General features: G+C 51.8%; 1 protein-coding gene across 3 annotated transcripts; it reads left to right on the top strand.

Moving 5' to 3' along the window:
* The first annotated feature begins 36 nt into the window (after positions 1-36).
* Positions 37-21,148, top strand: UBE3B (ubiquitin protein ligase E3B). Of its 3 annotated transcripts, none has more exons than XM_042035161.1 (28): positions 37-129; positions 809-891; positions 1,322-1,525; positions 1,903-2,023; positions 2,816-2,875; positions 3,221-3,325; positions 3,416-3,512; positions 4,180-4,265; positions 4,949-5,031; positions 5,568-5,673; positions 6,316-6,436; positions 7,051-7,228; positions 7,603-7,772; positions 8,481-8,648; positions 9,397-9,568; positions 10,140-10,258; positions 10,857-10,971; positions 11,323-11,422; positions 11,845-11,964; positions 12,282-12,458; positions 12,546-12,656; positions 13,444-13,581; positions 13,748-13,813; positions 15,165-15,223; positions 16,769-16,951; positions 17,422-17,533; positions 17,818-17,910; positions 18,534-21,148. In XM_042035161.1, exons 3-28 carry the CDS (start codon positions 1,365-1,367, stop codon positions 18,723-18,725), a joined length of 3,213 nt encoding a protein of 1,070 aa, XP_041891095.1. In that variant the 5' UTR covers positions 37-129; positions 809-891; positions 1,322-1,364; the 3' UTR covers positions 18,726-21,148. The 3 variants fall into 3 exon arrangements, with proteins under 3 accessions (XP_041891095.1, XP_041891096.1, XP_041891094.1); XM_042035160.1 differs by lacking the exon at positions 37-129 and adding an exon at positions 212-305; XM_042035162.1 differs by lacking the exons at positions 37-129; positions 16,769-16,951; positions 17,422-17,533; positions 17,818-17,910; positions 18,534-21,148 and adding exons at positions 211-305; positions 15,432-15,868.
* The last annotated feature ends 656 nt before the right edge of the window (positions 21,149-21,804 follow it).

Below are 21,804 nucleotides of genomic sequence, written 5' to 3'. Positions count from 1 at the left end.
AGCCCCCCAGCCGCTGCCGCGCTGCGCTGCCGCCTCACGGGTTTGGTACGGCCCGGTTTGGTCCGGCTCGGCCCGACCTTCCCGGTATTAGCGGGAGGTAGGGCCGGCTGTTCTCCCTGCGCCGAGCCGGTGAGCGGGCGGGCGGAACGGCAGCGGCGGGGCGGGTTGGCGGCCGGACGCGGAGCGCGGACACGAGTGCGAGGAGGGGGCTGCGGCCGCGGCCTGGGCGGGGGAACCGGGAGGGACCGGGGGGTTCCGGGGCCGCTCGGCCCGGCCCGGCCGGCCCGGTGTCCGCCGGGACGAGGGTGAGCGCCTGGGGGCTGCGGAGAGGCTGCCGGCAGCCCCTAGGCCCGGGGGGGGTGAGCGGCGCGGTGGGAGCCTGGGCCCGGGGGGGCTGGGAGTGGGACCGGGGGTCTGTGAGAGGGGCTGAGGGGGCTGTGAGAGGGGCTGAGGGGGCTCTGTGGCTGCTTTGCTCGTGGCTTAGGCGAGTCCCGGGAGGTGCAGCCCAGCTGGAGGGCTGTGGGTGGCTCTCAGGTGCTGCCCGCCCTACTCGGGGGTGGCACCTGCTCCGGTCCCGGGGACCCCGGAGCGCTTTGTCCTTCCGTGTTGTCACACATGGAGTTATCCCTCCCCCCCCAGCTGCCTGTGCTGGTGACCGCCGCCGAGCCGCGGTGCTGCTTCTTCCTTCCCCTTACCGTTTTCCTTGCGGGTGCAGCGAGAGGTCAGTGGGGTTCAAGGGACTTGGAACTGCAGAGGGAAGGTGTGAATCCCCAGATCAGCCAAGCAGGGAATGTGCTTGTTCATGCAGGAGCTGCCCCAGGCCTCGGGATGGGGATCGTGTGCGTGTGTAAATGAGCATCACACGCTTCCCTTGAAGAAGTGACCCCTCAGGTGAGTTCCTTGTTACTATTTATAAAGCTCTGGTTGACTCTGGGTGTTTTATCTGCTGAGTGGCAACAAATCAGTGCCCCTTGTGCCCTTTGCCTCCTGGCCCTGGCCGGGGAGTTGTTCTTATCTGTCTCCAAGGAAAGAGCAGAGGCTGGAGAGGGGAGGTGGAGTGCAGGAAGTGGAGCACAATGTCAAAACCACTGATTTGTTTATTTTTCCGCTTAAAATCTCCCAGCCTGCAGCATGCTGTGGGCTGTGCTGGAAGGATTCCCTCTCAGCGTTTTTGTGTCCCTGCTGCAGCCCCGTGACAGTCACTGGGGGTTTTTTTTTTATTCCCACTTTTCCCTCTGCTGTCGGATTCTCCCTTCCCCTGCAGGCAGACAAGAACTGCCCTTCCCTGGGTGTTTTCTCCACTCTACTCCCGGTTTTCCAGGTGTTTGCTGCAAGGATCCTTTGCTCCCTGAGAGGTTCCAGCCATGTTCAGTGCCAGCCAGTCGTCCAGGGCTCAGTTCCTGGACAAGGCCCGGCAGGCGCGGGAGGAGCGGCGGGAGCTCAAGGAGAGGGAGAGAGCTGCAGTCCAGCTCCAGGCTCTGGTCAGGAGGTTCCTGTGTCGATGCCGCCTGCAGAGGGAGATCAGGTGTGTGGGATTCATGGAGTCGTGGAATGGGTGGGCTTGGAAGGGACCTTAAAGCTCATCTCATTCCAAACCTCTGCTAAGGGCAGGGGCACCTCCCACTAGCCCAGGTTGTCCAAGCCTCGTCCAACTTGGCCTTGGGCACTTCCAGCCACAACTTCTCACAGCTGCTTCTTCTTGCAGCCTCACAAGGAAGGATTTTTTCCCAATATCCCATCTAACCCTGTCCTGTGTCAGTTTGAGTCCATTCCCCCTTTTCCTGTCATTCCAGACCCTTGTAAAAAGTTTCTCTCCATCTTCCTCATGGACCCCTTCAGGGAGGGAATTCTGCCTTTGCTCCATGATTGCTTTTTGACTCCTTGTTTTTCCCTCTTTGGTAGGAGAGAGGTGGAGGATTTCTTTGGGACAAATGAATGTGGCTCAAGTAAGAGAAGTGCCCTGTCTGTGTTCAGAATTGCCAGGAAGCTGCTGTTTGTGTTCAATCCCAAGGAGGACAAGGAGGTGAGGACACTACCCTGAAATCCTGCTCTGCTTTTGGGGACAGTTTAAATATGTTTAGTTCCTTACCCAGTGATCTTGGAGGTTCCTGCAATATATTCTGCTTTCAGCAATGCTCTCTCTGTCTTCTGGCCCCTCCTGAAGGGATCTGCCTGTAGGAATGAAACAGAAGAAGCCTTGACTTTTTCAGGAGTGGTTCTGTATTTGGGGCATCCTTTAATGGATGCTTTTCCTGGTGACTGTGCCAGCTGCAGGAGCTGAGCAGTGCCTGGGGATTTTGGCACACCCCAGTGCCCCAGACAGCTACTCTGGGGCAGCTGCCAGGGATCTGTGCTGGCACAGGGAAGGCTGTTTGTATCCCAGCAGCTTTTCTCACCATGCCCTGAACTCGTGGGTTCAGAGTGAAGCCCTGAAATGATGATCTTTGCCCTGGGAAACTGTGAGGGCTGACTGGAAGGAAATCAGTTGGAAAATGGGAAGCTGTGTTCCAATGGCAGCAGCAATGGGGGGTTTTTTAATCTCTGTCCCATGGATATCTGTGCTCAAATGCAGTTTCCTGTGAGTACAGCATCCAAAAACATCCCTGTGTTCCCAAGGAGGGAATTCTGCACAGCAGCAGCAGCGTGACGTGATGTGCTCCCAGGGAAGGAGCCACTGGGATTCCTGTAGGGAATGTGTTGGGAACGTTTGCTGTTTGGGACAGAGATCTTGCTCCCTCTGCTGAGCTGTTCCTCGTGCTTTTCTGGAACAGCCCTTCCTGTAGTTAGAGCTAATCCCACCTTTGGATTTTCCCAGAGGTTTGAAAAGCTGTGCCGTTGTATCCTGAACAGCATGGATGTGGAGAACGAGCCCAAGGTCAGCAGGGGGGGTTGGTTTGGAGTGGGCAGGGGTTGGTGGTTATTTTTAACTCTCTGTGTGGGGATTTACCTTGGTAAGAAGTAATTTTTAGCTTTCAGAAGCCCCTGAGCACTGTGGAGATTTCACAGGGAAAGTCTGGACAAGTCCTTTAATATTTCTGGGATATTTCTACTCTGTAGAGCCACGGGAGTTAAAGGACACTTGATTTCTGGGGTGGGTGATGTGCTTTGACCAGGGAAGTTGGGGAGAGAAGCATCTTGGTCCCACTGCTGGCTTCAGTTCCCAAACTCCGCCCAGCAGCAGCACAAACCCTGATCCCTCTGTGTATCCACCCTCCCTCAGGTGTGGTACGTGTCACTGGCACTCTCCAAGGACCTCACACTCCTCTGGATCAAGCAGATCAAAGACATCCTGTGGTTTTGCTGTGAGTTCCTCAAGCAGCTCAAGGTAAGGACTATTTTTGTGTTTTCTCTCCCTGCATTTAGCAGGTGGCACAAGGCTCAGTGGATTTGTTAACCCTGCTGTTTGTCATCCCAGCCTGATATCCTGCAGGACTCCAGGCTGGTGAACTTGCACCTCACAATGCTGGTCACCTTCACAGACACTTCCACCTGGAAAATCCTCTGGGGAAAAGGTTGGTGCATCCAACTGTTCAAGCCACTGAGTTGGGACTTGGTGTTCAAATCTACTGAATGTTGCCCTGGCACAAGTTCCCACAGAAGCTGTGGCTGCTCCATCCCTGGAAGTGTCCAAGGTTGGACGGGGCTTGGAGCTGCCTGGGATAGTGGAAGGTGTCCCTGCCCATGGAATGGGGTGGAGTGGGGTGATCCTTAACATTCCTTCCAACCCAAACCATTCCGGGATTCAGGGATTCTGTTTCTGCACCTTGGTTGCCACAAAGATTCATTCTGCTCCTGCTTTTGCACAAAACAAGGCTTCCCTTGGGATTAAGCTGTTCCCCTTGGGATTAGGCTGTTTCCCTTAGGACACCAACAGTTGTTACAGCATTTTTGTAATATTCCAGAACCTCCCACACAAGAAGCGTTCAGAGGATAAGGGAATGTGCTCTCAGCTCTGGGGTTTTGTAGGAAATAGATGTAGAAAAGGCAGACAAGTATTAGGAGGAAACGAGACTCTTAAAGCCTAAACAAGACAGTGTGAAATGCTGCCAAAATGATGGGTTTGTGTAGAAGGACGAGGACTTTGTGCCAGGAAGGCTTGTGCAGTGACAAACCTTCGTGTGGGGGAGTCAGAGTGGGGCTGTGGTGCTGTTGGGGTGACGTCAGTGCTTTAACCCAAAGGTGAAACCCTGAGACCTGCCATGAACCACATCTGTGCCAACATCATGGGCCACCTGAACCAGAAGGGCTTCTACTCCGTGCTGCAGGTCAGTCTGAGCTGCCACAGTCCTGGCTTTACCCAAAGCAGCCCCTGCCCTGCCTGTGCCCCTCTCCTGAGCAGCTCTTTGGATACGTGCTGGGGTCTCAGGGAGGAGCTGCCGGTGATTTGGGTATGATTGTATTTTTTCTCAAGCAAAGTCAAGTCTCTCAAGTTTCTCCGGTAAAGCAGAGTATTCCCACCTGAGACCAAATCCACCCTTCCCCTTCTGTCACTGCTGCTGAGCCTGAATCCTGCTTATTCACCTCATCATGAGAAGCACAGGGCCAAGTCCTAAATAATTCTCCCAAACTTTGCAGCTGCCACATTGTAGGGGTTGGGTTTGTTTGCTGCTCTGCTGGGGAAAGGAACTGATGTAATGAATCTTTTAAATAAGAATTACATTACCAAACTCCGAGCCTTGCCTGTTAATTTTTAAAGCCTGTGAGCACAGGTTCTAGGGAAATAAGTCCTGCAGAGTGTCTGATTTCATTGCAGTTTCTCTCTTCTGCCATTATGAACCTGAAGCCCTTCTAGTTCTGCCAAATAACTTGTAAGAACTGGATTTTAGGCTGCTCTGATGTTCTTTTTCTCTGCATTAAATAAACTTCGTGTCTTTCAGGAGTAATAGTATTTTTTTTTTTTCTGAGTACTACAGGGTTTTTATATTTTGATTCCTTTTTTTGGTTCCAGATTTTGCTAACTAATGGCTTGGCAAGATCCAGACCTTCCCTGTCCAAAGGCTCCTTAACTGCCATCTTCTCGCTTGCCTTGCGGTGAGTCAGCTGCAGCTGCCTGGGGGGATTTGCAGCCAAACTTGTCTTTTTTAGTGTTTTGTTGGTTTTTTTTAGGACTTCTCATTCTTTCAGTGTTTTTGTGCCAGTGAGAATATCACCCTGAGGAAAGAAGTTGCTTTAGGCAAATGGCTCGCTTTGCTGTCGTCCTTTTTCAGATCAGAGTGGCTTTAAGTCAGGAATTAGTATGAGCTTAAACTTGAGGATGCAGTTCAGTTCAGGGTGAGCTTGCTCTGAGAACAGAAGTGTGAGTGGATGATCTTTTCCCTGGGATGCTTCAAAGCCAGTTGGAAAGGGCTTGGAGCAACCTGGTCTGGTGGAAGGTGTCCCCTGCCCATGGCAGGGGGGTGGGATGGGATGAGCTGAGTTTTAAGTTCCCTTCCAAGCCAACCCATTCCATGTGTGTGTGGTTCTTGCTGAGGGAATTCCCAGGATCCAGTTCTGGATGGCTCAGTTGGAGGCTGTGTTGCTTTCCCAGGTCAGGTTGAGCTCTGAAGTGTCTCTCTCTCTCTCTGTAGCCCTGTGGTTGCTGCACAGTTCTCAGACAATCTGCTGAGGTCCTTCCTGATCCATGTCATGTCTGTGCCTGCTATAATGACTCACCTTGCTACTCTCACCCCTGAGGTAAGTGGCTGATCTCAGAGGACCAGCAATCTGCTGATTATCACACCAGGACACTTATTATTCCATTTTATCAGCTCTTGGAACAGAGCTTTGGCATTTCTGTCTTTGCCAGTTTCACCTCTCTGTTGTGAAAGCCTTACACATACTCTGGATTTCTAATGCAGAAGTGATTAACACCAGTGGGATGATGGGCTGAACTGCCCTAAAATACCTAAATAAATAAATAATAAAGGCATATATCACCCACAGCTTGAATTTTTCATGTCCTTGCTCTTCCATTTCCGTAACCATAGACAGAGCCAAAGCCAGAATCACCCTGTTGGGTGGCAGAGGCTCTGTGGGGTACCCACTAATCCAATTCAATCTGCTTGGTGCAGACAGGCAGGTTTTGTGCCAAACAGACAAATGCTGTGTTCTTGCAGACAGAGCATTGCAAAGGTCTGGCTCCAGCTCCAGCATGACCTGTTCACCTGCCAGGGGTTTCATTTCCCAGCCCAGCTCCGTGTCAAACACTCCGTGGGGCAACAGCCTCAACTTGCTGCTTTATTTGGGAAGAAAAGCCAATGCCAAGTGCTGCTGGCAGATCAGGTGTGGGAATGTGGTGCTTCCCAGCCTCACTGGCACTTCCATCCTGTCTTCCAGCGCCTGGCAGTGATTGAATCCCACGAGCTCTTCCGGAAGTTCATCCTGTTTCTGAGCCGAGAATCCCAGTGCCGGGATGTCTGCGTGTGCCTGGAGGGCAGTCACACTCTCTGCTTGCTGGGTGAGCACCTCCAACACTTCTGTTGAGTTTGGAAAACAGTCTGGAGTCAGATCTTCTTTCTCCATGGGGCAGAGCTGCCTCCAACTCATCATTTTTAATTGTTATTTCGATAACAATTTATTTTCTAAATAATAACTGAGATGTATTTGGGGACGTTACAAGCGAAGTTTAAGACATTTGCAAAGGGAGGAAGGGCCAGAGATTTGCTCTTGTATCCATGTCATGCTGAACTGTGAAGCATCATCTCTGCCAGCTTTTCACTTGGACTCTGAGCAAGCCTTGGAGTGTGGCAGACTTGGATCTCCCTCCCCTAACTGGCCCTAAATGCTGCTGAAATATTTAAATTCACATTTCTGCAGAAGTAACAAGGTGACCGGTTGGAGCTCTGGGATAACCATGGATTGGAGCTTTTAGGAGTTTGTAGAAGGTGTTGGTGGGGAGGTGGCCAAAAGGACATGTCACCTCAGGGGTTGATGTGTGCTGGAAATGGCTTCCTGCTCGGAGATCATTACTGACACAAATCCCTGGGACTGGGAAAGGATTCACTTCACTGTAACCCGTGTCCTACAGCATTTGTTCCTCCTTAAGCCTTGCTGTGCTGGTCCTTCCTCCAGGCAATCTGGTGTTCCTGGGCTCCCTGAATGACCAGGTGCTGGAGGAGGAGACAGCTCATTTTGTGGGGGTGCTCATCCACATGCTCTCCTACTGCCAGAAGTACGTGTCCCAGAAGAAATCCAACCTCACCCACTGGCACCCTGTGCTGGGATGGTTCTCACAGACTGTGGATTATGGGTGAGTGGGAAGGACCTCAGTGGGGAGAGATGATGAAGCCTCTCCTTTTAATTTTTAAATTTTTTTATATGTTGCAAAGTGTTTTATGTTTTGAGACGAGCAGTGGGAATGATTCCTCAGATATTTCGGGTTCTAGCTGCACAATAAACTGTAGCATTCCTACACAGACTATTCCATGGGGAAACTCATGGAGTGCAGTTAAACTGGTGACCAGTGGCCATACTGGTACACTGACACATCAGCTCTTCCTGTGAGCACCATCTGTAGGGTGGGTGCATATTCCCATTTGGATTATGAGCTAAATGGATCAGTAGCACTGCCTGGTGTTTTATTCCAAGCTGCCTTCTAAGCTGCCCTCCCGCCCTGTCTTCCAGGCTGAACGAGTCCATGCCCCTGCTGACCAAGCAGCTGCAGCACCTCTGGGGAGTCCACATGATCCGTATCCTCTTCAGTGATGTGCTCAGCAAGAAACTGCTGGAAAATCAGGAGATAGCTCAGCTGCCAGCACAGCCAGTCTCCCCCCAGAACAGCCTTCCTATGAAAAGTCAGTTCTGGAGGGTTGTGGGGCTTTTTTGTCTGTGTGTGTGTGTGTGTGTTTACATGGATCTCTCTCCCACACTCTCAGGGTTTTGACTTTTCCACTTATGCCAAAAGCTTTGAATAGTTACTTGCAGCAGCTGCTGCTGCTTAGGTGGGGATGTGATCTCTCCTATTTGTAATTCCTCCTTGGAATGCTTCTGTGACCTGGGGCAAGTCTCTTTCTTTGGTGCTGGGAAAATATTTGCTTATTTTAGCAGTTTTTTATCATTTTCTCAAGTAGCTGAAGTGCTTTTGGCAAAACTTAGAACTTCCAAGAGAAGATGGAAGCTCAGCTTCCCATGTGGAAAGCAAGGTGAAGCTGGCTCCTGCACCTGTGAGGTGTGGTGGTTCCTGCAGAAGAGGATTTGGGATGAGATAACTGTAAATCTGATATTTTCTAGCTGTTGCCTATAACACTGGATCCTGTAGTCATTATTTGCTGCACTCAGGACCATGGATCATGAGTGGTTTGGGTTGGAAGGGAACTTAAAGTCCATCTGAGGCCAGGGCAGGGACACTTTCCACTATCCCAGATTGCTCCAACCTGGCCTTGGACACTTCCAGAGATGGCTCAACCTGTGCCAGGGCCTCCCCACCCCCACAGGGAAGGATTCCTTCCCAATATCCCATCTAATGCTGCCCTCTGGCACTCCTCCTGTGTTTCTGCCACCAGACCTGTTCAAGAGAGCTTTCCAGAAGTCGGCCTCAGTCCGGAACATCCTGAAGCCGGTGGGAGGGAAGCGCGTGGACTCTGCCGAGGTGCAGAAGGTTTGCAGCATCTGTGTCCTGTACCAAACCACCCTGACCACCCTCACCCAGATCCGCCTGCAGATCCTCACAGGTCAGGGCACCTCTGTGCTGCTCAAATCCTTTCCAGTGGAGAGAACAAAAGAGATTTCCTTATTTCTGTTGATTTGTTGGGAGTTTTATCACTGCCAACAGGTTATTGACTGGCTGGGGAAGGCTTGTTCCATCCTGAGTCATCCGTGGGATCAATAATGTTCAGCACCACTTGATCAAGCACAAACTCTCCAGAATACAAATTAAAGCAAGTTTTCCTCTCATGAAACCTTGCTTACTCCGTCTCAACCTTCAGCCTGAGTCAGTGTTTTTTGGGGAGCCTGGCAATATTAGTCTTGCTCCGGTGGGAACACTGAATGCTTTCAAACATCTTGAGAACAAACTGCCTGTCTTGGGAAGGGGTGAGGAGGAGATCTGCACTGTTTCGGTAGAGCAGGGAGTGAGTCCAGAGCTTTGGGTGCTTTGTGGTGACCATGGGTGCAGCCTGGTTGTGTTCTCATCCCTAAGGTGAGTGTGGGATCACAGGAATTCATTCTTTTCTAAAGCTGCAAAAGAATTTGGGGGGAAAGCTTTAAGATGTGCAAGCAATGCCTCATTAAAAGCTGGGGTGTTTTTGCTTTCCTGGTGATTGTCCATCTCCTGTTAGTGCAGACAGGCCTGGGAACCACATGGGATGCTCATGTTCCTCTTCTGCTTTGCAAAAGGCTCTTTCAGCTTCAAGTCTCACCTGTCTGAGCTTTCACAAGCAGCAGAATGAGCTTTACTGAGTGCATTTTATATTTTCCTAGGTCTCACTTACCTGGATGATCTGCTGCCCAAATTATGGGCTTTCATCTGTGAACTGGGACCACAGGGGGGGTTAAAACTCTTCTTGGAGTGTTTGAACAACGACACAGAGGAATCCAAGAGGCTGCTGGCCATGTTGATGCTCTTCTGTGACTGCTCCCGTCACCTCATCACGTAGGTAGCACATGGATGGGGATCCCTGGGTTTGGGACATGGAGCTGTTGTGTTCCTTCAGGTTCAAGAGAAACATTTAAGGTTTTATGTCGTTTCATGAAGATAAGTAAGCAGGGTAAAGCTTTTGGGGTTGAGTCCAGAGAAATAAAGGGCTTCCAAAGGACTTTTCCCCCTCAGCTGTGTGCTGCTTCCAGCTGGTAACAAAACTGGGTGGGGGGAAAAGAAACAACACAAAAGATGGGAAAAGGGGGTGGAAGAATTTGCCCTTGCTGGTCAGTAGAGACAGTTCTCTCAGCTTGAATGAGGCAAAAATTTTCTTGGGAATAGAAAAGGTCCTTTAAAGCTGAAACACTGACTTTGCTTGTATCTCAGCCTCTCATACCATCTTCTGTTAGGATCTGCTCTCAATCAAAATCCATAAATAAGGTTTGGTTGTTTATGACTTTAGATCCTCATGGGTGTCAGTTGTCATAGAAATAAGAGCTGCTGCTAAAGGATTATGTGCCTTTATGAAAATTTCAGCAGGGAATTAAATTTACACTCGTGCATTTGCATTTGTTTGCTCTGACAGGATTCTGGATGACATCGAGGTCTACGAAGAGCAGATTTCATTCAAACTGGAAGAGCTGGTGACCATCTCCTCTTTCCTGAATTCCTTTGTGTTTAAGATGATCTGGGATGGAATTGTAGGTGAGTGCTTTTAGTAGCTTGAGTTGATGTTACTGTTAGAACCTTAATTTTGGAATTTGAAGCTTCTGCTAATTATTCCTTGGCACAAAAAGCACTGCAATGTGGGAATATGTCCCAGTCTTTTGATGTCCAGATGCCACGATCATGCTTGGTGCCAAATCCAGCGCACTTCCCTATTTCCAGTAAGGATTTGTGTAACAGACATGATGGGCAGAGATGGTTTTTGGCAGAGATGAGGTTTGCAAGGCTGGGCCATGTGTTGGACAAGAGCAGGGCAGTACTGTGACCAGGCAGAGCAGCTTGCTCGGGTCTCTGTAGAATCTGCTGTGGATCTCTCTGCTGGTATAATTTGGGTACAGCTCAACTCTCTGGTAATGAGCTGAGATAGTCCAGTTCTGATGTGAAATGAGATGGCTTTGATCAGCTCTGTTTGAAGAAGAGACACTCTGTCTTCCCAGAGGCACAGAATCCTTCCCTCTGGAGGCCGTGTGGGTCAGGAAAACACCCCAGTGCTGCTACTGTGGGGAGGATGATCAAAGTGTGGCTCCTGCTTGTGCCAAGGGTGCCTGGACTTTGCTGCCTTGTTCCTTTTGTGCAGAGAATGCCCGAGGGGAGACCCTGGAGCTGTTCCACTCTGTCCATGGCTGGCTCATGGTGCTGTACGAGCGGGATTGTCGCCGGCGCTTCGCTCCCGAGGATCACTGGCTGCGCAAGTGAGTGGCCCAGGGCAGGAATCCTGGGCAGCTCCGGCTTTGTCCCACTGCTCCACATGCTCTGGGGAGCCTGGATTGGGATTCCTTAGTGACATTCTACCTGTGGGATCGAGGTGGGAACTGCTGCCTGTGTTTGCAGTTAAGGACACCCTTGGTGTTGTGCTTTTTTCCGTGGTGGGAGGTTTAGGTGGTGCTTTGAAAACTGACTCAGCACCCAAAAGCTTGGTGTTCCTGGCCCTTTTTACCTTGTTAGTGTGTACACTGGGCACTTCAGTCATCTTTGGAAGCATTACCAGCAGTTCCCTCTCCCACACCTCAGGGATCTCTGAATCTCTGCCTTTCTTTGTCAAGGGACCTCAAACCCAGCGTGCTCTTCCAGGAGTTGGACAAGGACAAGAAACGAGCCCAGCTGCTGCTGCAGTACATCCCACACGTCATTCCCCATAAGAACGTGAGTGGGGTGGGGGTAGAGGATGGAGGCTGGGAATCAGTGGCCTGGGTGGCCTGGGGTGGGAGGGACACGTGTCTGGAGCATTTTGTGACACGGAGCTTCTTTTGAAATGCCAGCTGAATAATTCACCCTCACCTTCCCCAATAGATTTCCTCTAAATGTCTTGATTTCTGTCATTGAGAGAGAGCTGATTTGTGTCCTCACCCCTTCCCAGTGTATTTCTTTCAAATCTCTTGATCTCTGTGTTGAGACAGAACTGATTTGTGTGTGCAGCTGCGTGGGGTGAGTGGGTGACAGTGGCACCAGGGCGTAGCTGGGATCAGGACAGCCAGCAGCACTTCTGCGTGTCAGGAGCCTCCCAAATCCCTTCTGCACTGCAGGATCCCTGTGGATTGAGACTTGCATTTATTTTCTTCTTGCAGAGGGTGCTGCTCTTCCGGAACATGGTCACAAAGGAGAAGGAGAAGCTGGGGCTGGTGGAGACGAGCTCGGCGTCCCCTCACGTCACCCACATCACCATCCGCCGCTCCCGCATGCTGGAGGTGAGGGACACGAGCCAGCCCCCAGGGCAGCACCCTGGCCTGACAAAAACAGGGCAGGGGGGTGTGTTTTTACTTTCTCTGTGGGTGTTGAGGGACCCACTCCCAGAGCTGACATTCCAGGAGAATGCTGGACCCTTGTTCAGCTCAGGCTGCTGCAAACCTGGAATTCTGACTTGGAAAATGCTGGGGTTTTGAGCTCAAGGCTCAATGACAAATGCAGATTTCTGTGTACCTTTGTCCTGTCTCTGCTGGATCTCTGGGTGGGTGTTTCACTGTCTCCCTCTGGGAATGTTCTCTGGATTTTCTGCTCTGTGTAGGATGGATACGAGCAGCTCCGGCAGCTTTCCCAGAACGCCATGAAGGGAGTGATCAGGGTGAAGTTTGTCAATGATCTGGGGGTTGATGAGGCTGGTATTGATCAAGATGGAGTCTTCAAAGAGTTCCTGGAAGAGATCATTAAAAAGGTGTTTGACCCTGCACTGAATCTGTTCAAGGTAGGACACAGGTGCCATCTGAGGTGACCCTGTGCAGGCAGAGCCATTCTGGCTCACTGGGCTCTTATCTCTTATCTCTTTGTGCAGACCACCAGTGGTGATGAGAGGCTGTATCCATCCCCAACATCCTACATCCATGAGAACTACCTGCAGCTCTTTGAGTTCGTGGGGAAGATGCTTGGGAAGGCTGTGTATGAGGTGAGCCAGAAGCACCAGGCTGGGATATTGTCAGTGATGGGACCTTTGAGAGCATCTGTCCTGCTTGGGGGGCTGTTAGTGAAGAGAGGAGTTTGGAAAAATGGCTTGGATAAAGATCCTGATAGTGGAACAGGCTGGGATTTCTTCAGGCATGTATTAAAAAACATCTTGGAGGTAAAACCTGGGACATGCCTGACTTATTCCTTGTGGTGCTGGGGGACACCAGCCTGGTTTTTTGGTGTTACACCTTACAAACATCCACTTGTGGATACCTTAAAGGGACATGAGGCAAAGAGGAGACTGGAATGACAGAATGACTCCCTGATGGAATGATTTGGGTTGAAAGAGAACTTTCTAGTACAATCCACTTCCCACTGGCAGGGACACCTTCCACTCTCCCAGGTTGCTCCAAGCCCCATCCAACCTGGCCTTGGACCCTTCCAGGGATGGGGCAGCCACAGCTTCTCTGGGCACCCTGTGCCAGGGCCTCACCTCCCTCCCAGGGAAGGATTTTTTCCATGTATCTCACTAAATTTCCCCTCTTTCAGTTCAAACCACATAAGGCAGTTCTTTTAAAGGACACATGGAGCTCCCCAGGTGCCTTTTCACACCTGCCTTACTAATTAATGGATTTTAACAGGATGTGGGGTTTGTAGCTGATTTTGGTGCCTTGCAAAGTGCTCTTTGCACTTGTTCCCCATCACAAGATCTGCCTTGCAGGTAGCCAAAGATGCCACAACCACGAGTGTGTGGCAGGGCCTTACCTGTGTGTTCTTCTTGTCCCTAGGGAATAGTTGTGGATGTACCATTTGCTTCCTTCTTTCTGAGTCAGCTCCTCGGGCACCACCACAGTGTCTTCTACAGCTCCGTGGATGAACTGCCCTCCTTGGACTCGGAGTTCTATAAAAATCTCACTTCAATTAAGGTTTGAGCAGTAATTTTCCTGTCATTCACCCTCCTGATTGCTGCCTCTTGTTAGAAACTGCCTTTGAGTATTGCTTTAAAAACCCCTGGGAGTAACTGGTGGTTCTGCTGCTGAACCCTGACCTTTTTTTCTTTTTTTTTTTTCCCTTCTCCCTGTTGTTCTGCAGCGTTATGATGGTGATATCAGTGACCTCGGCTTGACACTGTCCTATGATGAAGATGTGATGGGTCAGGTAGGTTTTTATTCAGTGATTTGTTGGGCTTATCTCTGCTTTGTCCCAAACACCCTCTTCATGTTCCCACAGAAGGCTGGCTCGGCTTCTCTGCACTCAGCTGTGGATTCAGTATTTACCTATGGGCAGAGAACAGCTTTTTCCACAAGGAAAGGTTCCCCTCTGACCCTTAATTTTTCTGCTGCCAGGGTTGAAAAAGTGTTTGATGCTTCCCCTTCATAACTGGTGTTTCCCTGTTAAAAGAAGAACCTGTGAGTAGGGAGAAATTCCTTTTCTTCCCACATGGGTACTTCTGTCAGGGAACCTCCAAGTGTGTCAGGAGGTCTCTTGGCCTAGAGAAGGAAAAGCTGTTTGTCAGTCCCTTAGGAAGACTTGGAGGTACTTGGTTGCACTTGAGCCCTGTGAAGTTTTGTGTGCAGAGCTGGAAAATCTGGAGAGATAAGATAAAAATGCCTTTTGCTGGCAGTGTCATGCTGCAGATTGCACGGGGAGCCATGGAGGACACCTGCTGCTGCCTCAGGATTGCTGAGGTTTCAGCTTGGAGGGTTCCTCCCTGTGAAAAATAAAGGTAGGAGTAGGATAAGGAGCCCAGCAACGAGACACTGAAGGCTGTGGTTCACGGAGGTTAAAAATAACCCAGGCACTCCTGTTTTCCCAGTGCTTTGGTGGTGCTGAAGGAGCCAGCTGGGGTCACCCTGACTGAGCTGTGTGTCCCTGTAGCCACAGCCATGTCACAGCTCAGCTCATTCCCTGTGCTGGGCTCCCTTCTGACCTTGGAATTCACCTGGAGCCGAGGCACAGAGGCCTCTGTAATGTGGCAATGAGGATGTGCTGCCTCAGCTTGGGCAAAGATGAGTCGAGACTCTGCAGGCAGCAGCTGGAGGGCCCTGTCCTGTCCCTGAGCTGGAGGAGATCACCAGGAGATCCTTCCTGCCTGGAGGCACAGAGCTCCAGGAGCTCCTGCGGGAGACCTGTGGATCAGCCAGCTTTGGGTTGTGCTGATAACACTGAGCTTGCTCAGCCTCTGGATTCTGGGATTGTGACAGTCCCCCAGGGCTCTTGGAATTGATTTGTGTGTGCTTCAGCAGTGATGGATCAGACTGCAGAGGAGGCTTCCTGGGAGAAGGGCTGGCTCCACTGGTGGGAGAGCTGGAGTTCCTACTGTTCAATTACTCTGTTAATAGTTAAGTGAAACTGGTTCAAGGCAGAAGCAGGATTATTACTTAAATTTTAAATCCTGCTGTTTTATTGTAAAAATAAATGTTTTATGGGGAGGTAACAGCTTAGCGTGGCATTTCCTTCCATTGTGGTTGCAGGCAGTAATTAGCAATCCAATCATTTCTTCCCTCAGCTGGTTTGCCATGAACTTGTTCCTGGAGGGAAGACCATTCCCGTTACCAATGAAAATAAGTAAGTACAGCAATTAGATTTTTAAGGTCACTACTGCAAAATACTTCATTCTGGTTCCTTGGTCTTGCATCTGGAATGAATTGAGATAGATTGGAGGAGAAGGAGCACATAAATATCTTAATAGAATTTGCTGGTTACAGTTCATCGGCAGAAATTGTATTAAATTTGATTTGCAAAATAAAAATTGACAATTTGCTTCTTGAAACAGCACTTCTGAGGTCAAAGGCACCCAGTCAGGGAGATTCTGCAGGATTTAATGATGGTGATGGATACAGACAGATGGATTCAAAGCAATTCAGGCACACAGTCGTGAACACAGAGGGCACAGATGCTCAAAGACACCTTGGAGCAGACAGATCTCCTCAGGATGATAACATGTGGCAGTTGTATAAAGCACCGTGTTCCGAGCAGACAGTGCTGAATTCAAATGTACTCGACAGTCGTTCTTTAGAGCCAGGAAATCAGAGGAGACACCGAGCCCCGGGGCTGTTTTCACAGATAACCGGCTTTTAGATCGTTATCAGAAATGTCAACTCCGGAGCCTGCAAACCAACCCCACCTTTTTGTTCCTTTTGTTTTTTTTCTTCTTCTTTTTCTTCTTCTTCCCTATCCCCTTCAGTGCTCATAAAAGCAGGATGAAATATCTGTTAAGCAAGTGTGTGTTTGAACTGGTGAGCTGGGGGTTGTTCTTTTCTTCCTGACAAATGGAAGCTGGATCCCACCTGGATCCGTGCTCTGCAGTCTGATGTTCCCAGGCTTTTCCCTTCTCCAGCTCTGACCAGGGCATTTGCATTTGAAAGGATCTTCCCCTGGCCTGTCTCGAGTGAGCTCAGGGAGAAAGTTGAAAGCCCTGGATGTTGCTCTAGTCATTTACAGCAGAAATGTGAAGCTTTTGCACCCAAATTGGGAGTTGGGAGGGAGAAGAGGTGTTGGGAAGCTGGAAACAGCTCTGCCTGGGGATGCTGGGATGACCTTGCCCAAAACCCAGGCAGTGGGATTGTGGTGGGGTCTGTGTGGGAGCTGCTGAAGAAGAATCAGCAAGTTCAGGTGTTTTTCCTGGAGGTGAGAAGAGGAAGAGCCTCCCTCTAACAAAAAGTTCACCTCTCCCACGTCCTGCAGGAAGGTGGGAATCTGCTCCATGGTTTTGGTGTGGTATTTGTCCAGCCATGGGGCAGCAGAGTGCAGTGAGCTGTTGGTCAGACCTAGAGGAAAGTCTGCCTGGAGAGCTGAGCTGTTAAAAGGAGTTGGAGCTGTGTCCAGCCAAGGTTGATCAAGGGTTTATTAAAGCAAATTAATCTCCTGTCCTGAGCTGGGCAGGAGCTCTGCAAAATGAGCAGAGTCCCAGAGAGGGGAAAGGGGCAAAATCTGGGCAGGAAAACATCATCTGCTTCAATAAAGAGCAGGGCCTGGAGGAGAAAGTATAACCCTGTCCAGGCTGTCCCAGTCCTTTTGGGGCCGGAGAAGCACACCAGGGACAGTTCAGTGGTGGGTGGTGGGTACCCCTGACTGCTCCCTGTCCCCCGTGCCACCTGCCCTGTCCCACAGGATCAGCTACATCCACCTGATGGCCCATTTCCGGATGCACACCCAGATCAAGAGCCAGACTGCAGCTCTCATCAGCGGCTTCAGGTCCATCATCAAGCCCGAGTGGATCCGGATGTTTTCCGCGCCGGAGCTGCAGCGCCTCATCTCCGGGGACAACGCCGAGATCGACCTCGAGGACCTGAAGTAAGTGACAGCTGGGGCTGCTGGGCCTCCCTCAGCTGGCCTGGGAGCTGAGGCCTTCCTTTGCAGAGCTCCTGGGAGGTGGCAGGACAATGACTTGTCCATGACTTCTGCTGCTCCTACTTGGAACGTGAGGAGCAGATGGGAACAGAGCTTTGGAATGGGTTCCTTAAGGCTCATTTGGGACGGGTCCTTTCTTCCGTTGGTTCCTGGGAGCAGAATTTCTCTCTGCTTTTCCCTTTCCTCTGATCAAGTGCCCAGGTAGTGCTGGGGGCTCAGTGTCAGCAGAGAACCCTGACCCGTGACAGATGTTGGACAGGGCTTGGAGTGACCTGGGCTACTGGAATTTGTCCCTGCAACAAGATGAGCTTTAAGATCCCTTCCAACCCAAACCATCCCACCCAAGTGATCCTGCCAGCACTTGTGCCCCTCCTGCTGCAGTGCCAGGCCTGTCAGAGCCTTTCCCTCCCCAGGAAGCACACGGTGTACTACGGGGGCTTCCATGGCAGTCACCGTGTCATCATCTGGCTCTGGGACATCCTGGCCAACGACTTCAGCCCTGAGGAGAGAGCCATGTTCCTCAAGGTGAGATCCTGCTGGGATCTGGGGTGGTGGGGCCAGGGCTGTTCTCCAGTTACCTGGGTACTCTTTGAAAGGGCACCAGAATTCCTGACACCTGGAGGTGCCCAGCAGAGCTCTGTGAAAGCTCTGGTGTCACCACGAATGTCCCTGCAGAGGTGGCACTCCCCAAAGGCTGTCAGACACACACTGGGGGATGCTCAGTGCCAGCCCCAGCAGTGCTGGGACTGTGTCACTGTGTGGCTTTCCTGCCCTTGCTGCTCCCATTGTCACCATCTGGCACTTTCCAGTTTGTCACCAGCTGCTCCAGGCCTCCACTTCTGGGCTTTGCCTACCTCAAGCCTCCTTTCTCCATCCGCTGTGTGGAAGTGTCTGATGATCAGGTAGGTGTCCTCCTCTCAGGGCTTGGGAATTCCTGCCTGGCTTCCTCCCATCCATCTGACCTGGAAACCCTTAACGTGGGAAGATGAAATGTTAGGATTAGATATCAGGGAGAAATTCTTCCCTGTGAGGCTGGTGAGGCCCAGGGTGCCCAGAGAAGCTGTGGTTGCCCCATCCCTAGAAATGTCCAAGGCCAGGTTGGATGGGGTTTGGAGCAACCTGGGCTAGTGGAAGGTGTCCTTGCACATGGCAGGGGGTGGAACAGGATGAGTTTTAATGTCCCTTCCAACCCAAACTAGTCTAGGATTCTACACCTGAAAACAACCCCACCCCAATAGGATGCTCATGGCTGCACACACACACACAGCAGCTCCAGGTTCTTCCTGCCTGGATTCCCTGGGTTCCTCCAGGGTTGTGTTTTCTCCTTGGCATCTCCCTGTGTCCCTGCACACCCTGCCCGTGTCAGGCATTGAGTTACAAGCAGAGCTCCTTGGGGAGGGTGGGGAAAACTCAGCTCTGGGCTTTGGCTCTCCCTCTTCCCGGTGCCACGTTTTTCCTTGGCACCTCTGCCCCGTGCCCCTGTGCCAGGAGTGCAGAGGGAGGTGCCAGCTCTGTACCCTTGCAGGACACGGGGGACACCCTGGGCAGCGTTCTGCGCGGCTTCTTCACCATCCGCAAGAAGGAGCCGGGCGGGCGCCTCCCGACCTCCTCCACGTGTTTCAACCTCCTCAAGCTCCCCAACTACAGCAAGAAGAGCATCCTGCGGGAGAAGCTGCGCTACGCCATCAGCATGAACACCGGCTTCGAGCTGTCCTAGGCACGGCCTGGACTCGGGATGGGGCTTGGAGCTGCTGCTGGAAGGGGAGCCCTTCCCACGTGGAGCCCGGAGCAGCTCCGTGGGAGCCGACTGCTCGCTCGAGGCCTGGACAGGCAGCTGGTAGTGGAGGTTCACAGGGATCCAGGGAAGAGCTGCTGGGCTCAGGGCTGGCTTTTCTTAGGCACGGCTCCAGGCCGGAGGAGGGGATGGGCCTGACCCCAAACCCTTTCACTTGACACCCACGGAAATCGTCCTTAAAAGCAAACCCCGGGGGAGCACGGAAGGAACGTTCCAAGTGCCACTCAGATTAGTGACAGTCAGACCCCCAGCAGGCTGGGCAGGCCGGGCAGCTGCTGCCGTGCCAGTGCTGCTTTTTCCTTTCCCAGGAGCTGGGCTGGCTGGAAGTGAGTCTGGGAAGCTGCACAAAGGCAGAGGGATGACAGAGCCCACAAGGAGATGACGGCGTTGGAAGTGCCCTGATGGGCACTGCTCACTCAGGACAGGGGGATTCCAGGCGTCCCTGCCCCTGCAGGGTCCTTGGTGTGTCTTGGAGAAGGAATCCCAGGGAAGCAGCAGGTTAAACAGGAGCAGATGGACCCTGTGGCTCTTGGGAAGGTTTTGGGATGCTGGAGGTTAAGGGCTGGAGCAGCAGGAGTGGGCTCAGCCAGCTGTGCCTCTGCCAGGCTCCTGTCAGACCCAGGCCTTGGGACAGAAAGGGTCATGTCTCAATTTCTCAGGAGCAGGAAAGGTTTCATTTTCCTTGGTTTCCAGAGGACAGGAGCTGGCACATGCTCGGGCTCCCCAGCCCAGTGCTCATGTGGGGCAGGTTCCTCTGTGGAACTGGGGGAATGTGTCAAGTCCTCTGGAAACCTCCACTGACAAAATCCCTCTGGGATGGAAGTTTCACTTTGTTTGCAGGCCCTTTCTTAGGGAGTTGTTTGGACCCAGGGCAGGGCCTCTGTGTAAGAGCCACATTTGCTGTGGTGCCAAACTCTTTCTTTTGGTCGCTTTGTCTCTTTCTGGCCTTATTTCTGTGAGCTGCTGTTTGCCTGGAGCAGGCAGCTTTTGCAGAGGGAGTGACTTGGGAAGGTGTGGATCCTTCCTGCCATTTCTGAGACACTCATAAAGTGTCTCTGCAGCTTCCCACCTTTGGTCCCTCGAGCTGCTGCGAGTCCTGCCCTGCCCCAGGCTGGAGAGAGGAGGAGACTGGGCTGTCCTGGTCCTGCTGGGATTCTGGCACAGAGGAGAGCCATGGCATTGCCCTCTTGGGGACAGGGTTAAAAGCCAGTCACCTCCTCCTCTTCACCTCGCAGGTAAAACAAGCTCCTGCATAGGCTGTTGGCTTCTGCCCAGGGTTTTCTTTCCCTCTTTCTCTCCCTGTGGCACTGGGGATCCTCATTCCCCTCCCTGGCCATATCCCACCTCTCCTGCTGCCATGCCTGGTCCGTCCCACAGGATTCCTGTCCCCAGGTGAGCTCAGCAGAGCACAGGTCTCCACACCCTGGGCTCTGGAAGAACCCCCTTAACCACAATATTCCACATTTCCAAGGGGTCGGAAAACCCTCGGCACTGAGCAGCAGCAACATGGCCTTGGCTTCATCCTCCTCCTGTCGTGCTTCAGATGGGTTTCAGAGAAATAACCCTTTTATGAGAACCAATGCCTGGAAATGCATCTGGAAAGCAACGTCAGGATCCTTTTTCTCTGTCAAATCAGTGAGATTAAACAGGAGTGATGGGAAGTGTTGGTGCAGACAGGAATGTCTGCATCCAGAGGGTTCAGGCCACTGGGCTGTGAGTCAGAGAAATTAAAGATGATAGTAAATTTCTTTTTTTCTTTTTTATACGTAGAACATGTTGGCATTAACCAGTTGGTGACTGCGTAGTTGGGAGGTTTAGGCACTGCCTTGGACCTCTCAGAGTTTAAATACCACCTGAGATCTCCTTTTTCCTTCTAGGAAGCGCAGTGTGTCTGACTAGAGCACAATGAACATTCAGTGACATGAGTTGTTGAACACTGAGATAAAATCCTTGCTCCCCGTTTCCCTTTGTTCCTCAGGAGTACAATTCCTAGAAAATATCTTACTGCAGACTTAGCTTGGTCCCTCCAAACCTGGAGATGTTGCACTACAGACACTGCTCCCCTGCTGGAGCTGGTGTGGAAAATGTGATAAATGTCTGGGAAATTCCCGGTGGATGCAGGCGAGGATTCCTGTGGAGGGACTGATTCCTGTGTCCCAGGGAGGCTGTAACACACCTGAGCAGGTGTGTCAGTCCCTGCCTGCTCCGTGGATCCTGCCCAGGGATGGTTTTGCCACGGGAAATTCATGAGGATCTTTTCTATCCAAGCCTCGCTGCCGTGGAGACCTTGGTTCCATCCCTGTGTGTGTCTGACCTGCAGAGAAAATAAAGCTGGGATGAGTTCAGGTGGTTGGGTGTCTCCTGGTCCTTTCCTAGGGCAGGGAATGTGCTGGTGGGATGCTCCTGGCAGAGCAGAGCTGGGCCTTGGGGCCCTGGCACCTCTCAGAGCACACCTGCCCTTTGCTGAGGCCCTGGCACACGTTCCCAGAGAAGCTGTGGCTGCCCCATCCCTGGAAGTGTCCAAGGCCAGGCTGGACAGGGCTTGGAGCAACCTGGGATAGTGGAAGGTGTCCCTGCCCATGGCAGAGGCTTGGAACTGGGTAAAATTTAAGTTCCCTTCCAACCCAAACCAGTCTGGGGTTCTGTGAGTCTCTGCCAGGCTGGGCATGGAGCCTGCTGCTCCCATGGGAATTCCTGTTGCCAGGCTGGTTCCTGGTGCCTGTGCTGAGGTGTCCCTGAGAGCTGGCAGCTGTGGGGTGCTCCAGCTGGGGGGATACAAGGCCTGCTGAGCCCAAAGGGACCTGGCAGCATTGTTTGAAGCAGGATTTGCTCATGTCGGAATATGCTTGGAGAAGCTCTGCCTGGTCCTGCAGAGTGCTGTGGCTTAGGTCCATCCTGAGGGGTGTTGGTGCTCCTTGGATGCAGGGGCAGGTGCTGGGATCAGCAGTGCTTGCTGAACATCTGGGAATGGTGACTGGGACCACTGGTGGAGAGGGAAACA

The sequence above is a fragment of the Corvus kubaryi genome, unplaced genomic scaffold, assembly GCF_017639235.1.
Source record: "Corvus kubaryi isolate FWS band 111438036 unplaced genomic scaffold, C.kubaryi_AGA036_p1.0 37382, whole genome shotgun sequence".
Lineage (NCBI taxonomy): Eukaryota > Metazoa > Chordata > Aves > Passeriformes > Corvidae > Corvus > Corvus kubaryi.
This window is presented reverse-complemented; position numbering and strand designations above follow the sequence as displayed.